The sequence below is a fragment of the Spea bombifrons genome, chromosome 1 (assembly GCF_027358695.1).
Source record: "Spea bombifrons isolate aSpeBom1 chromosome 1, aSpeBom1.2.pri, whole genome shotgun sequence".
Lineage (NCBI taxonomy): Eukaryota > Metazoa > Chordata > Amphibia > Anura > Pelobatidae > Spea > Spea bombifrons.
In genome coordinates this window covers 30,597,572-30,612,132 of record NC_071087.1, presented here as the reverse complement: position 1 = coordinate 30,612,132, position 14,561 = coordinate 30,597,572, and the positions used below count along the sequence as shown (strand labels likewise).

At 35.7% G+C, this 14,561-nt stretch overlaps 1 protein-coding gene across 1 annotated transcript; it reads left to right on the top strand.

The window, feature by feature from the left end:
- Positions 1-10,018: 10,018 nt before the first annotated feature.
- On the top strand, positions 10,019-12,612 carry LOC128473233 (cilia- and flagella-associated protein 107-like). The gene is made up of 4 exons (XM_053455346.1): positions 10,019-10,360; positions 11,118-11,231; positions 11,893-12,067; positions 12,220-12,612. The coding sequence occupies exons 1-4, from the start codon at positions 10,193-10,195 to the stop codon at positions 12,531-12,533; spliced, it is 771 nt and encodes a 256-aa protein (XP_053311321.1). The 5' UTR covers positions 10,019-10,192; the 3' UTR covers positions 12,534-12,612.
- Positions 12,613-14,561: the final 1,949 nt, after the last annotated feature.

The following is a 14,561-nucleotide window of genomic DNA, read 5'->3' as shown; positions in this document are numbered from 1 at the left end:
TATTTTTAAAAATGATTTTAAGTGATGCTTGTAATAATAAACTAAATAATTCTGAGTGTTCCCCTTCAAGTAGAATACTGTACAATGTATAATACAATGCCCACTTGAATCTTGGCTCCCTAATCAAAATGAACAGCAGTTCTGTGACCACAATGTACAGCATTATAATTAAAGAACTGCTCAACACTAGTGAGTAGGGTGATATTACTAATAACTAGATACATATTCTTCACTTAACCCCTTAATGACGGTTTCTTACTCGTAGTACATTTCTAACATTTTTCAGTGTTGCTGTTTAGCTGTAATTTCCTTCTTTCTCGTTTTGTGCACCCACACATATTATACATTGTTTTTTTCAGGACAAACAGGGCTTTCTTTAGATACCATTATATTTATCATATCATCTAATTTTCTATAAAGAAATGATAAAATATGGTGATTTTGTTGTTAAAAAATGACTTTTTCTCATCTGCAAAAACTAATGAAAAAACCTGCTAAATAGATTCTACTATTTGTCCTGAGTTTAGAAATACCTAATGTTTCTATGTTTTTTTGCTTTTTTCTGCACGTTATGGGGCAATAAGTACAAGTAGCGTTTTGCTATTTCAAAACCATTTTTTCCAAATCTGGTAATTCTTCCCCCATGTGCCATTTCGGGTATCTTTGAAGCCGGCCAATGCAATTTACCCCATCAAACCAAATATTTTTGAAAACAAGACACCCCAAGGTATCTGAAATGCTGGTATTTTAACCCTTTCCATGCACTAATTTTACCACCAGCCTTTGTCAAACTTTATGGTAGCAATTTTTTTTCACACATGTTGTACTTCAGGTGTGAATTTACTGCTCCTGGTATATGTCCGTGTCAAACAAGACCCCAATATGTGTTCAGCAACATCTCCTGAGTACAGTGATACCCCACAAGCATGTTTGTTGGGTTATTTGTGAGGTAAAAGGCCATCTTTGTGGTTATAACAGGACCAGTAATTATTTATATTCCCAATTGTTTTAGCATATGTTTTTTAGCTATCTGTTACTTTAGCGTTTATTTTTAAATTGTGATCTATTCACTAATATGCAAGTGCTTGTGAGTTGGCACAATTGTTTTAGTATGCAGCAGCAAATGCATATGGGTAGGACAAAACTCGCATTAGTATCTTCAAAAAAACAACTTGCATGCAGGAGATGCAAGTGTATGCAAGTTGGCAAAAATTAGGCAACTCCGTATCTCCAAGTGAGTTGGACCTTTGACTTGCCAGTCCCTCTAAGCCTCATTATATTGGAGATGCCGAACTCTTTCAACGGTCACAAAATGTTTTTTTCTTTTATTCTTTAGTTTGAGGTAAATTGGGTGAGGTACTGTATTAAAACGTCTCTTGTTTTTACAGATATTCATTTGAGTAATTTTGCATTAGTTAAACAGCACTGTATATTCTCAACCATATACATACACAGGCAAAAAGCAAAAGAGAACCAATTGGCCTGTCTACTCTACCCTTATTGAACTTTAACTTTAGATTAATTCTTTAGGTTAGCTTGATGCACATCTGAAGTTTCTTGAATTCTTTGACTGTGATTGACTGTAGTACGTCAACTTAAAGTGTATTCTATGTATCTTCAACCTATGCATTGCAGAATTTTTAATTCTATTTGGATTTCAATTGAACTTTAGCCATAGTTCTGCTTTTTGGAACTTACTGTTAAGCATACCTGTATGGAAATTGGATGAGAATCCTTCTGCATAGCAGCAACTGTCCTGCTGTTCCCCCTGGTGGAAGCTCTAAGAGAACAAACCACTGAGAGAAAGGGAGGACACAAGTGAGTCATGTGGAAAACCAGAAGAAAGTGAGATACTGTGGAAAGCAGGGTTAGAGATGTAGCCATGGGTCAGGAGTCAAAGTAACAGAAGGTTACGCAGATAAACTAAGCTGTACACTATGTTTAAGGGAAAGTTTTTGCATTTCTGTTTATTCCGCTTTCACTTGCACACAGATATACACTTTAACACACTTTTATTTTGTTTATTCTTAAATCATTTTATTTTGTTTATTCTTATTGGTTTGGTTCTTTTTTTAAATTTTATTCCAGGACTTCAACATTGGATCCAATCAAGGTATTCACATAGCCACAGCTCTATCTACTTGAGAAAAATCCACCACCATTGAGGGATAAAATTGACTCTAAAAGGCAAAACAAAGCCAACAACACAAACCCGACACTTAACCAGCAGGGAACTTGAGTCATTTCAGCAATCAGAGCATCTCCTGGAAGTCCACTTACATCCAAAGCCCTGCATGAAGAACGCCATATTGAGCACCAAATAGGGTGGCATGACTTGAGCTTACTCGTTCTGTAATTAAGAAAATATGATCCATAAAAGGTGGCTGTAGTCATGCAGATGAATTCTACAGGAAAGGTGACATCCTTTGTCACTGGTGGTGGATGGGGCTAGTGCCCCCTGGGTCACAAGATTTCCATGGTCACACTTCAGTCTGGGACAGGGTTACTGGATGAACATTGGCAGGCATGGGGGGAAAAGCTCTAAATGGGGTCTCTCATTGTGAGAACACACAGCGTAAAACCTATGGGGAAGGTTGATAGTGGATAGCGGTGTGTGGCTCACAGGGAAGAGCAGAGACACATAAAAAACGAGAGATCTATTTTAGATACTAAAACTGGGTATGGCACAATTGTTTTATCAGCAGCATATTATAATTTATATTGTTTGGTTAGTGACAACCTATTTACCTAAGTGGCCTGTGATACTGTTTTGAATGACCAGGAGGAGATCCAATGTAACTAAATACAGACACATATAGACTAAAGGAAACATTCCCACACCACACTTACCTGAACATACTACTGTGGTTTGTGGGGTCCTGTTGAGAGCATTGAAGGATCCGAAGACTATTACTGTTCTAAAAATACAATAAATAAATAGATTACAAAAAGCTGACACACAGTAACCATCTACTGCAATGGACAAATACACCAAAAAATAATGCCAAAATTTGTCCATAAAATACTTAAAGCAGCAGTTTCTAATGAGGATACATTTATCTCAAACCCACCTTCTCCAACAATGGAATTTTCGAAAGAAGTGGGTAACCTCCAGAGTATCTTTCATTCGATGGAAATGGCAAGAAAGCTTTTAAAACTCTTGATGCCAGCCACTTTATCTACTGTAACAATAGGGGTTGCGCACAAGGACAAGAAATGTCCACGCTTGCACCAGGAAGACTTAAAGCATTTCTCAAAATGAGACAGGTTTTACCAATGCGTCCTATGCAGAAATGGCATACAAGATTGTGCATTATGCTTATATCTCACAGAACAAACTTTACAAAATGTCTGAAGTGTTCTCACGTGGGTGCTGATGTTATTAATGGACTTCGGTCCTTCCTGAATATTTAACTTTTTTGGAGGCAAATCCAAACTTATCTTAAGACTTCAAAGATATATTATCTGAAACTGTCACCAGAAATTGCAATATTGAATTTAAATAAAAACCATAACAGAGCAACTGGTAAAAAAACAACATATCATGGCAGCAGTAGCAAAGAAACAATCAAACAATTATGGATGAGACCAGAAACCCCAACGGAGACAAAACGATGCAAAGGGCAAAATCATCAGCTCTTCAAAAAATTCTATAAATACATTAGATACAAAAATTAGAACTCAAATCAGAAATGTATACAAAGCAGTATGGCCTACAGATGTGACAAGGGCAACAACTAATTAAACAGTAAATGAGAAATTATTTATCAAGCTAGACATCTATGTAGACATCAATAAAGCTGAAACCAATTTATTTACTTACACTTATTAAGGTTAATGGTAGGGTTATATATTAGGGTTAAAGATCTAATAAGAAGGATGATTGTGGTCAAATTCTTCATCTTAAACTTGGAAAATAGGCTGTAAACGGTTATACACTTACTGTATAACCAGAAGGTAATTGTTACAAAATGAATCTATTTTTATAAAATGTCATTGATGGATGGAATGATGATATACCCTTCTAGCTTGACAATACAGCCCATAGCGATTGATTTTAAATGTATCCGACCGCCTCTGATTGTAAAGTCCCATGGAATCTGCTGGCGCTATTCTCGTCCTCCTAATTATGAGAGCACTGATGTATGTAACTTTATGACGTATGAAAAACTAATACAAAATGTTGAACTTTATAGTGTATTCCAGCAATTTATTCTTATAAAAAAAGGCATAGGAATTTGGGCTGTGGTTCCTTTCTTTTTTTATGCGTTTAATCCTGTCCTTATCGTATATAAACGATGAGCTTAAGAAGGAGATGATTTAAGGTAATCTTTCATCTTGTCATTATAAACTGAAGTTTACTTTATGGGCTTCATAAACTTAATTTAGAGGACCCATTGCACCTCTGAATATAGCACCAGATACTGTACATTAAGTCAATAGACCAATTAAAGTGTGTCAGGTTTTATGCTAGCTCTGCATGGGTAAATAAAACCCATGCCCCAAGCTGTGCGATGAATACATTTTTTCTCAACTTCAGACAGCTTTTAAAATGTTTACGTGAAACTCTACAAATAAAAATAAGAGCAAACTGTAAACAGAGGCTTGTTAATAGAAATTTATGAAGAAAGCAAAATGCTTGAAGTCAGTAAAGTGCTTCTAACTGCTGGTAAACCTTGTACTCCTCTCTCGTGGCAGGATTACTGTGTCGGAAAGATGCATTGCAGTGCCTTCAGCTGTCTGCCTGGGAATGTTAAGGAGTATAAGCACCCTGCAAACCATTTCACTTTCTCATTATTAACAGGTTGCTTTCTGGAAGCACGTCAACTGAACCCTGGACCTTGGGATATGTACAAAACAGATGAGTCTAGAAGGATGACAGCATAAAAGCAAAATATCTATTTCATCCCCCATATTCAAAGACAAAACTGTAACTATAGCTCCCATATTCTGTTGATTTATGGTATGTTGCAGTGTGTGTGCAGGGAACAGAAGAAATATTGTTCAATTTTAGAGTTCTGATGCCTTTAAAGAGAAAACATTCTTACACATCCATTTTGGCCTGACACAGTATTATGTTATTTATACTGTCTTATTTTTTTTAATTATTTTTTTAAACGGTTATGGTGTCCAGGGTCCCCTTTGTAATTGTTATTATCAAAAGACAACAGAAACCTAACACAGATCACGGTTGACAAGGTCACAATTACATGTCATCTACTCACAGAGGATATGCCACATCCACAAGGATACTCTACACCACATCTGGTGGGACTGCACCAGAAATCACACCTTAAGAGTCCTTCTTGCCCCAGACTAGCAGACTCGACTGGCTGATTCATGCTTGTTCCAGATGCCTGGTTCAATAAGCACTAAGGGCACCTGGGAAATGGTCATCTCAGTGTCCTGGTTGCACATGGGGACCTTTGTCAGCATAGAGGTACTTTGCTTTGCTAATAAGGTATTTTATATACACAATTTCATGTATAAACACATTTCTATACACATTATTGCAAGGTTTAGTGCTGCAGAACACTAGGATGTACTGATACTCACCAAACATTTTGAGGTGATAGAAGGACATCGGGGAGGAAAGACAAACTTTCACTCCTTTTGTAGGATTGTAGAAAACTTATACTTATTCTGCACTGGCCAGGGTACTTATACCATAGCTGTGGCAACAAAACAAGCAAACGTACACCAATGCCAGAGAGGGTATCCAAGAGTTCTAACATGGATGGCTATCACTTAGCTGATGTTCCAAGGGAAAAGATAGGAAATCACCTCTCCCCTTAATTTATCCCTTCAAGCTACAACATTGTTGAAGCCACCCATCAATGGTGAAACCCCTACTGCTGCATCATGCACGGGACAGCAGTCATGATCACTTTTCCCTACTGATTCAAGGGGCCCCTTTCTGATGTTTAAAAAAAAAGAAGATGTCCAAGGAGGAAAGAGAGACAGAGGGATTTTTTTTCTCAAATAGAGATACTTGGGGGGGGGGGTATAGGCTTGGCTTGTGACATATATAGTAATGACAGTTCTGAGCCTTGTGCTGGCATTAACAAAAAGGATAAACTGTAAGGGTTGAATTGTCTTCAAGGTCAATTCAAGGGCACAGTGTATTAATGGTATAATAATCTGTTATTCTCCAACATTGAAGGTATTATTTTACACTCAACATTATTTCAGTGTAAATATAATTTTTCTCCTAAATGTTTCAATATAGCTGTTTAATGGGCAGTAAACTGACAATGTCTCGTCTTCTATATGTTTTTGTGATCTAATGTCAACATTGACTAAAACTATAGAAATTCACAGTCATTGAACGCATTCATTTTGTTTATTTTATATTATTATTAATTTTTTTTAAAGTAAAATTCCCAATAGGACTGGCTTTGGGTTTCTATAATATAGTAGAATTATATCACTTCTCCAAACCATTTTTTATTTTTATTTTCAATTCATATTTAAAGAATCCAAACATGGCATTGTTTAACCTTAGGCAGTTACCAGAGGGAATATTATTAATGCATGTCTGACTGATTACTCTGACATAGTAAAAGAAAGTTAACATTAGTCTTTTTACACAAGGCAGCGCTAATAATTTGACCTTGGTTTATTTATGCACCATGCCCATCATGTCATGTAAACCTATTTAAAATGAGGTTGAAATGAGAAACTAGTGTTACTTAGTAATGTTATCACTGTTTCCGCTAAAGCAACTGTGCTCCACATGAATTGAGAATCTACTTTTTGATGCAAAGCATTGGAATTTCATGCAACAAAATCTTTATAGTCTTCTTTTATGGGGTGAAAATAAAAGTATTAAAATATTACATTTCTGAAGATAAGCAAATAAATAAATGAAAATCTGTATAAAAAATATTGAAATTGGCAACTCCATTGAAACCTACAAACCCATAGAAGACTCTTCTTTGCACATTTCATTCAAACATAATTCCTGTCATGTAAATCCTGTGCAAAAGGATAACTGAGTTAGTCATTTTTACCGATGTAAAAGAAATGTACGGTATATGTGAAGTGCATTTTTTATTTAAAAAAAAAGGGAATTCTTTGCTGCCCCATACAGAGAAAGCCTGGAACAGATCACTGTCTAGACCCTTTTTCTAATACAGACATTCCTGTGGTATTTATTAAACATTTAATATACCATTACATATAGTAACACACCTATCCATAGGATCTCCTTTTCCCTTTCTATGCCTTTGGATCTTCTAACAAATTCCTACAGCAAGTACTATATCCTATTAATATACTGTCCACGCTTTCTCTTATTTCCTCCCATTCCTGCCCTGACTTATCTATTTTTTACAATGATGTTGATTCATCAACAAATTTTGCTTCTGTCATCATTCAAATCACTTCACCTACGATGTCAAAAACGTGGAATCTATGAAACATCTCTTGGTTATCTGAATGCATTCTGACATGTGCATCGTCAATATACTGCACTTTTCAAAACAGAATTATTCATGTATATCATTGAAAAATATGCCTGCTGCCTTTTCATTCTTTTTTTGTCTAATTCTCATGAATTTAAAGGTAATCCCTGACATGTTGTGCTAATCTAACTACGTAAACCTGCTTCTGGTTCTTCTGGTTCCTTCACAACCTCTCACTGTGCACTCGTTTCTGTATCTCTTTTCTACAGTAGTGTTTCCCTTGGTGTTTTTGCTAAATAAAACATTTAGCCGGAAGCTTTGGCCCATCGATATTATCATAAGGTGTTTTTGCACAATAGCCACTACCTTCAAATCAAGGCCATGATCTCTCTCTGGCCCACATATGATTTATATCACTTTTGACTTGTGATTTGCCCAAAAGTTGTCTATGGTAATATTAAAACTAAAGGCAGAGGGTAAATATGTCATAATTTAATAACTAGATAACGCCGTACTTAAATCAGTCATTCTGCCTATGCTGAATACTTGCATATTCATAAATACTTGTCTGTCCGTTCTTTCTTCAGCTTTCAAGATCTATGGATAGACATTACTTTAGAGAAAATGTATTGTAGTTAGAGGCTCAAAATGAAAGCACTCATAAACAAAGCCTTATATATGTTATCTCAATAATTCATGTGGGTAAACTTTACAGCTCATTGTTCAAATCACCATATAGTCTCCAAATGGCTAATCAAATTCAAAATACAGATACCCATTTTTTTATTTTTTTTTACCTGCTTGTAATCTTTTTCCTTTTTTTCTTATGGCTTCCAAGAAAACACAATTGGTTATCCAATAATAAGCGTAATCTCTTCTGGATTCCATTTAGTGCATTTAGCAGATCTTATCACTTTAATTGAATCTGTATTTAAATATGTCTGAAAGCACTTTCTATTCAAAATGTTTTGTTTTCTTGTGTGCATCTCATGAATATGCAAAATTTCGTCCAGAAAATGTTCAAAAGCATAACAAAGAAAAGGAATTCAATGTGAACGGGACAGTACAACACTTCCAAGCTATTTAAACAGTAAAAACTAATTACTCTTGAATAGATAATTGTTTCAACAACTGTCCATAAAATAAATTTAAAAGCAAGCATGGTGTCGCTGATAACACTGAGAATTTTTAAACTGTTAAGGCATTAGAAGGCAAAATATGCATATAATGTTACACTTCATATTTTTTAATGATAAGGCCCAATTAAAATCTCAGGAGGCATAAAATGCAGACGTGAACTTACATTTAGTGTTTATCCCGGTGAGTTGTATATAAATCTCTTAAATATGTTCTTAAAAGTGTTTTATATGAGAAAAGTTACTAACAAGTACAAATTGTGAAAACATACAATGGGTTATCATTAGGTGGCAGTACTGCTTTGTTACACGGTTGATTCATAAGAAAATTGCTATTAATTGGAAATTAAGTGAGTAAGGGACTAAAAAAAAATAAAACATAAGAAAATTAACTTTTTGAAATCCAGTAGAAGTTAACAATATTTTTGTTAGTAATATCAAATGTGAAATAAGCCATTTTCTTTATGTATTTGACTCTTTCCACAGCAGTGACGGCTATGGCTAGTTGACCATTATCAGTTGATCGGTTCAACTAAATCTACTGTTGTCATCGGAACGCCTCATCTTGTCTGGAAATCCAGTAGGATCCTATGGCCTTATACTATAAATTAAAAGGCCTGCTATAATCATTAAAACCTACAACACTGGTCTAATACACTGTTCAACGGCGGACCTTGCTAATCTTGAGGAATCTTATAGAAACTTTGCCCTTCGTTTATATTTTTGTTGGTATATCACTATTCTGATATTTTGGTATACAACGATTAATGATTTTGTTACTAGGTATCCCACTTCCATTTAAACACTACTAATTACTCTTTGTGAAAAAGTTCATTCATCAAAGGCTCTCCGGAGGTTGCCCTGCCCCAAGTGTAGCAAGCTCCGCCCCTACACAAAGCCACTCCCCCAGAAGAGGGAGAGCTCAATGTAGCCTACCCTGGGACGTTCCCAGACATGCATCTAATTATATATCTGTTTGTTTTGTGTAATATTTTATTAATATACGGTACACAGGTACAATGCATATTTTGCAGGGAAAAATGATTCACACATTTGCAGACTTTTGGTCGTGATTCCAACACTTAATAAGGTTAAGGAAATTACATTAAAGCAAAGAAATGACATTAATTATGTGTTATTTGTGTTGATGTGATAAAATAATCGAGCACAAGAAAAGAGAGAACTTTTGTATAAGCCCACAAACTCTTTAATCTGGCATTGCGGATAGTTGCCCCATTGTCTTGCATTTGTGGGAAATATGAATACAGAGTAGCAGATCTGTAGTGTAAATATTTCTTCTGATTGATTAATCACATAAAAAACAGAAACTTTCTTATCTCTATGGCAACAACCTTTCAACATTTGAATTTCTATCACGTAACAATTAAGTGTTGTTTTAGGGAAGGTCTGGGCATTTGACAGCACTAGAATGGTGTTACTAATGCTGCATTGTATTACACACATGTCAAATTAAGCAGAGTAGGCGGAACAGCACCTTTAACCAAACCCCTGAAAACAATTCCACTGATTAAAACAAAGGCACAAGCTGAATGTAGTTTAAATACATGAATAATTCAGTTTAATGTGCTGGACTCTGCCCTCGTTGCATGTCCATGAATTGTTGCCATAGCAACAGTAAACATTTCAGCCATGGCTACTAACACTAAACTGCTTACAGAGCCCAGAAGCAGAACGAGACATATTGAGATGTCTGAAATCCCAGACACAGAAAAGAAATGGTCTCTTCCAGGATGGAAAATAGAACAGAAATATTCCAACAAAGTTCTTGTCGGAAACTGGCTAGAAGAAAGGAAAGAGGTACTGACATCTTCCAGAATACCCCTTATGTTTTTAAACAGTGTAACCAGTTCCACTTGCACCTTAAAAACAAGAATGCTACCTTCTGGTACCTTTTTTATGATAAAACTTAACCGCTTAAGGACCAGGGCTTTTCAACACTGTAGAACCAGAGCACTTTTCGGGTTTTTGCTATGTATTTCTTCAACCATTATGACCCTCTTTCTTTTTTATGGTAACCACATAATATATATATATATATATATATATATATTTATATTTTCTGGACAAGCAAGTCTTTTTATTTTAAACCATATTTACACATGCAAAACATTACTTGTTGTTAAACTGCTATCTAATCCTAACACTATCTAAGTAATTTCCCCCTAGCTAACTCTCACCACACTAACCCTCCAGTATGTAAGATCATAGTGAGAAAGAGAGAGACAGAGAACAGAGACAAAGGTAGTGTTTTTTAAGAGATCACTGCTACATTATTGGTTGCAAAGGAGTTAATCCAGTGCCCAAATTTACAATCTAGAGGATATATATATATATATATGAAATACTGTTCAGATTTCGCAGAGAACAAAAACTAATATATATATATATATATATATACATAGTATGTGTAAATATGTTATATATATATATATAATCGCTCCTGATGAGCGAAATGTAAAAAAATAGGAGAAAATAAAACAGACCAACTTTAACAATTTATATCCGGTGATATGTCTATTGCAATGTTATTAATTTTTTTTGTAATTTTTTTCAGTTTAAGAGAGGCTCCTATTCAACAAAGGGTAGTTGTTACAGAATAGACTACGCCTCTTTCCCGGTAGATAATTCAAGTGTAATGCTGAGGAGGTCAATTACGAAAAGGATGCAGGTAACCTGTCAATATAATTCACTCCATTCCAAATCACTGACCACCATAGTCATTGTTTTTACTGATTTGATGTAGGGAGGGATTGCTATATCATGGAGGGGTTGTAGCCAAGGAGTGATCATATTGAGGTAGCCTCAAGCCTTGATAACCTTTTGCTTCATTACACATGGCTGGTAAATAGGTTTTATTATGGTGGCTTTATTACCAAAAATGTACTTGTCACTAATCAGTAAAGCTTACAAGCTGCTCGTTTCAACACATTACTTATAAAATATTTGTAATCAAACATTTGCTCTTATATTTCATATCTCCTCTGCTGAGATAATGTACCTTCTTCCTGATTGCACCTGAAAATGCACTGAGAGTTTTATTTTACACATGTGCCCTGGCCCTGATAATAATGAAGTTGCTCTGTTTGCGACCCCCCAGATTTACCATTGTTCATTTTTTGGGGACTCCATTTCTGGATGTCCCACATGGTTTAGAGACTTTTCACCATCACCATGTAGGGACTATTAACCAAACCAACAATCAGTCGTTGTTACCACTATATTGTCCCCCCCCCCAAGAGAAAATTCACAATCTTAAAGGCACATTGTTCTGCTGGTGCGTGCTTGCCTTCAGAAAAAGTACATAATTCGTTTTTTGGTTTGTATTATAGGGTCTGCCGAAGCAACATCTAATCACCCATCATGGGGAACCCAACTCTAAGTATTTAGTATCATTATACGATGATCATTATTTAAGACGTGGGAATTTGTCCTTGCCTCCTACTCGTACTTTTAATGGACACCAATTAGCTTGGGTTCCTGAGTGTTCTGATTATCCTACTATAGGTAAGGTACTGTGTTATCATTGGACCTTGCCATTGGATTTGTGTGAAATAATTTTCACTTTTGTTATCATAGGAAAATATTCTGGTGTTCTCATTTTTTTGCTGTTGGGTATGCTATGTTGTTAACATATTTTTTAAACATTTCTATTTCAGAGCCACCTACCAACTATGGCCTCAAGAAGGAAAAAGAAATGCAATGGAAAGAAAGTTCTTCCAAAGAAACTAGAAGTGTTTATTCAGCTTCTTATAAGAATCCTCCACTTTCTGCCTTTACGATCAATCATTGTGGAGTAGCACCCCGCATTTTGTCCAGTAAACTGCACCATCATAACAATATCAACAAGAGCTTACAATTCAGGAATCAGAAACATCTTCAGGTTCCTGACTATCCAGTGCGGGAAACCAACCACAACACATTGACCAAGTCCCTATCTTTGCATCGGAAACCAATATCCGGTGTAGCATGAAAGATGCCAAAATGTGTCAGGGGTTATATTTGTGGTTTGTACGTCGAGTGAAGCATAATAAATTGATCTGATTCAGCTCTGTTGGCCATGTCTTCTAATTCTCTTTTGCTTCTAGTTAAATCATCATAATTAAATTAATGATAATATTATTTGCATTCATGACAATAATAACTTTTACTTTACTGAAAGGGTGGCAGATAAGTGAAATAGCCTCCACCTAGAAGTGGTAGAGGCTGATACAGTAAGGGAATTTAACCACGCATGGGATAGGCATTTGGCTATGCTGAATCTAAGATGAGACCAAGGACTAATTAAGGTTTGATTCTATGTATTAGAAAAAACAGGGGGACTAGATGGACCAAATGGTCACATCCTGGTACACAGTGTCAATTCATTTCACATCTTCTGGGTTGACCAGAGAAAATCCTCCCAAACGGACCCATAGTAACTAGTGCTTGCAAAAGCGGGATCTTGGGGTTGGGACAGATCACCAAAACATAGGAAAGTGGTTTGCACATGTGCAGTTTCCAGGCCTTAGATTATTTTAGGCATAATATGATGCAACACTTCATATGAACAGGGTGCTACATCATGAAGAAATATAGAGGAATGTGTAAAAAACCGTTATGTTTTATTTGTGCTGATGTGAAGAAATTGGGTGCCCTTTTTGTATGAAGTGCTCCATGACCCCATGCTGCTAAATCTGACCTTGCACCAAAGGCATAGCCAGCAGAGCTATACTTGTCTCGAGAAGATGACAGCCCTCCCCGGCCCCTGAAAGCACTGTAAAGATTAGACAGTAAAGGTAACCCAATTAAGAACTTGTAATCAGTGTTGCATTGCATCATTACGTGTTATTGGCATACCCAGAAAGTGTCTAGTTTGCACTGCAAGCTCTAGGGATGGCAGCTGGTTATATGACCTCCAGGGCAATGTTTTGATCTTTAGACAGATTTATTGGCTTTTGCACCTGCCCACTACCTGTCTACCTGTTGCCAATTTACCACCCGCCGGTATCCAGCTCTACCCTCTTCTGGCTTTTATATCAGTTGAAGTGGGCGAGTATGATCTTAAAACAGTCATTTGCAGAAACAGTAAACCATACAATAATACCATACAATGAATAATGCATACTTATTGAGGAATATTTTGCAATTAAATTGGAATCCATAATATTCTTTATATTATTCTAAATACTCATGTGAACCATTTTTCTTTGTATTGTGTAATCAATATACACCTGCCAGCAATCACACAAAAAAATGATGCAATATGTACATTTCTTGGTCAACAAGAATAAATATAAAATAAGATGTTGGATATTTTTAATATACTGTATTTCTCACAATACAGGTTGCTACAATCAGAGTTTTAGGAGAGTTTAAAAGAGTTTTTTTGGAGATCAAACTACACACATTAGTTTTTATTTCTTGGTTCCTTTGTTTTTTGTCATTACACCTGAAAATCAACATTAAATGTAACAAAAGAAATTAAGATCGCGGCGAGAGACATAAAACATGTTTTTAGGGGCTAATTAGCTGTTTATTGTCTACCTATGATTGAAACCATAATGCTGCATTAGATCTTCAATTCTCCTAATTTTGCAGAGGGCAGCAGATGCAGCTCTGTTTGAAATAAAATAGAGTTCTGGAATATAGCAGATAATATATCAGTTTAAGATTTCTATGTCTGTTTTTCACATACCGCCATAAGTATGCTCCAGAAGGTGCTGTATCTGCTGATGAACATTGTCTCTCTAACAACAATCTAGTACTCTGGAGAAATCCACTTATCTTTAGCTCATTATTCAAAAACAACTTTCCATAAATCACCAAAGAAAATCTTTTTTTTTTTTTTCCAGAGAACAAAAGCTAAAGTGAAACAAGGGAAAAGTCACCAGAACTTCTGAACCTCATAAACAATTTGTTGGAAAAAAAAGACCTAAAAGAACAGAAAAGTATGATAAATAGCTACTTCTGTGGACCTGGAACATAGCTTTCAGGGCTAACGATATTTGTGATTGAGAGT

Coding starts and splice junctions, on each gene's coding strand:
- LOC128473233 (XM_053455346.1), top strand. CDS start 10,193: ATGGCTACTAACACTAAACTGCTTACAGAGCCCAGAAGCAGAACGAGA. Junction 11,232..11,892: donor CAATTACGAAAAGGATGCAG/GTAACCTGTCAA, acceptor TTTGTATTATAG/GGTCTGCCGAAGCAACATCT. Junction 12,068..12,219: donor TTCTGATTATCCTACTATAG/GTAAGGTACTGT, acceptor TTTCTATTTCAG/AGCCACCTACCAACTATGGC.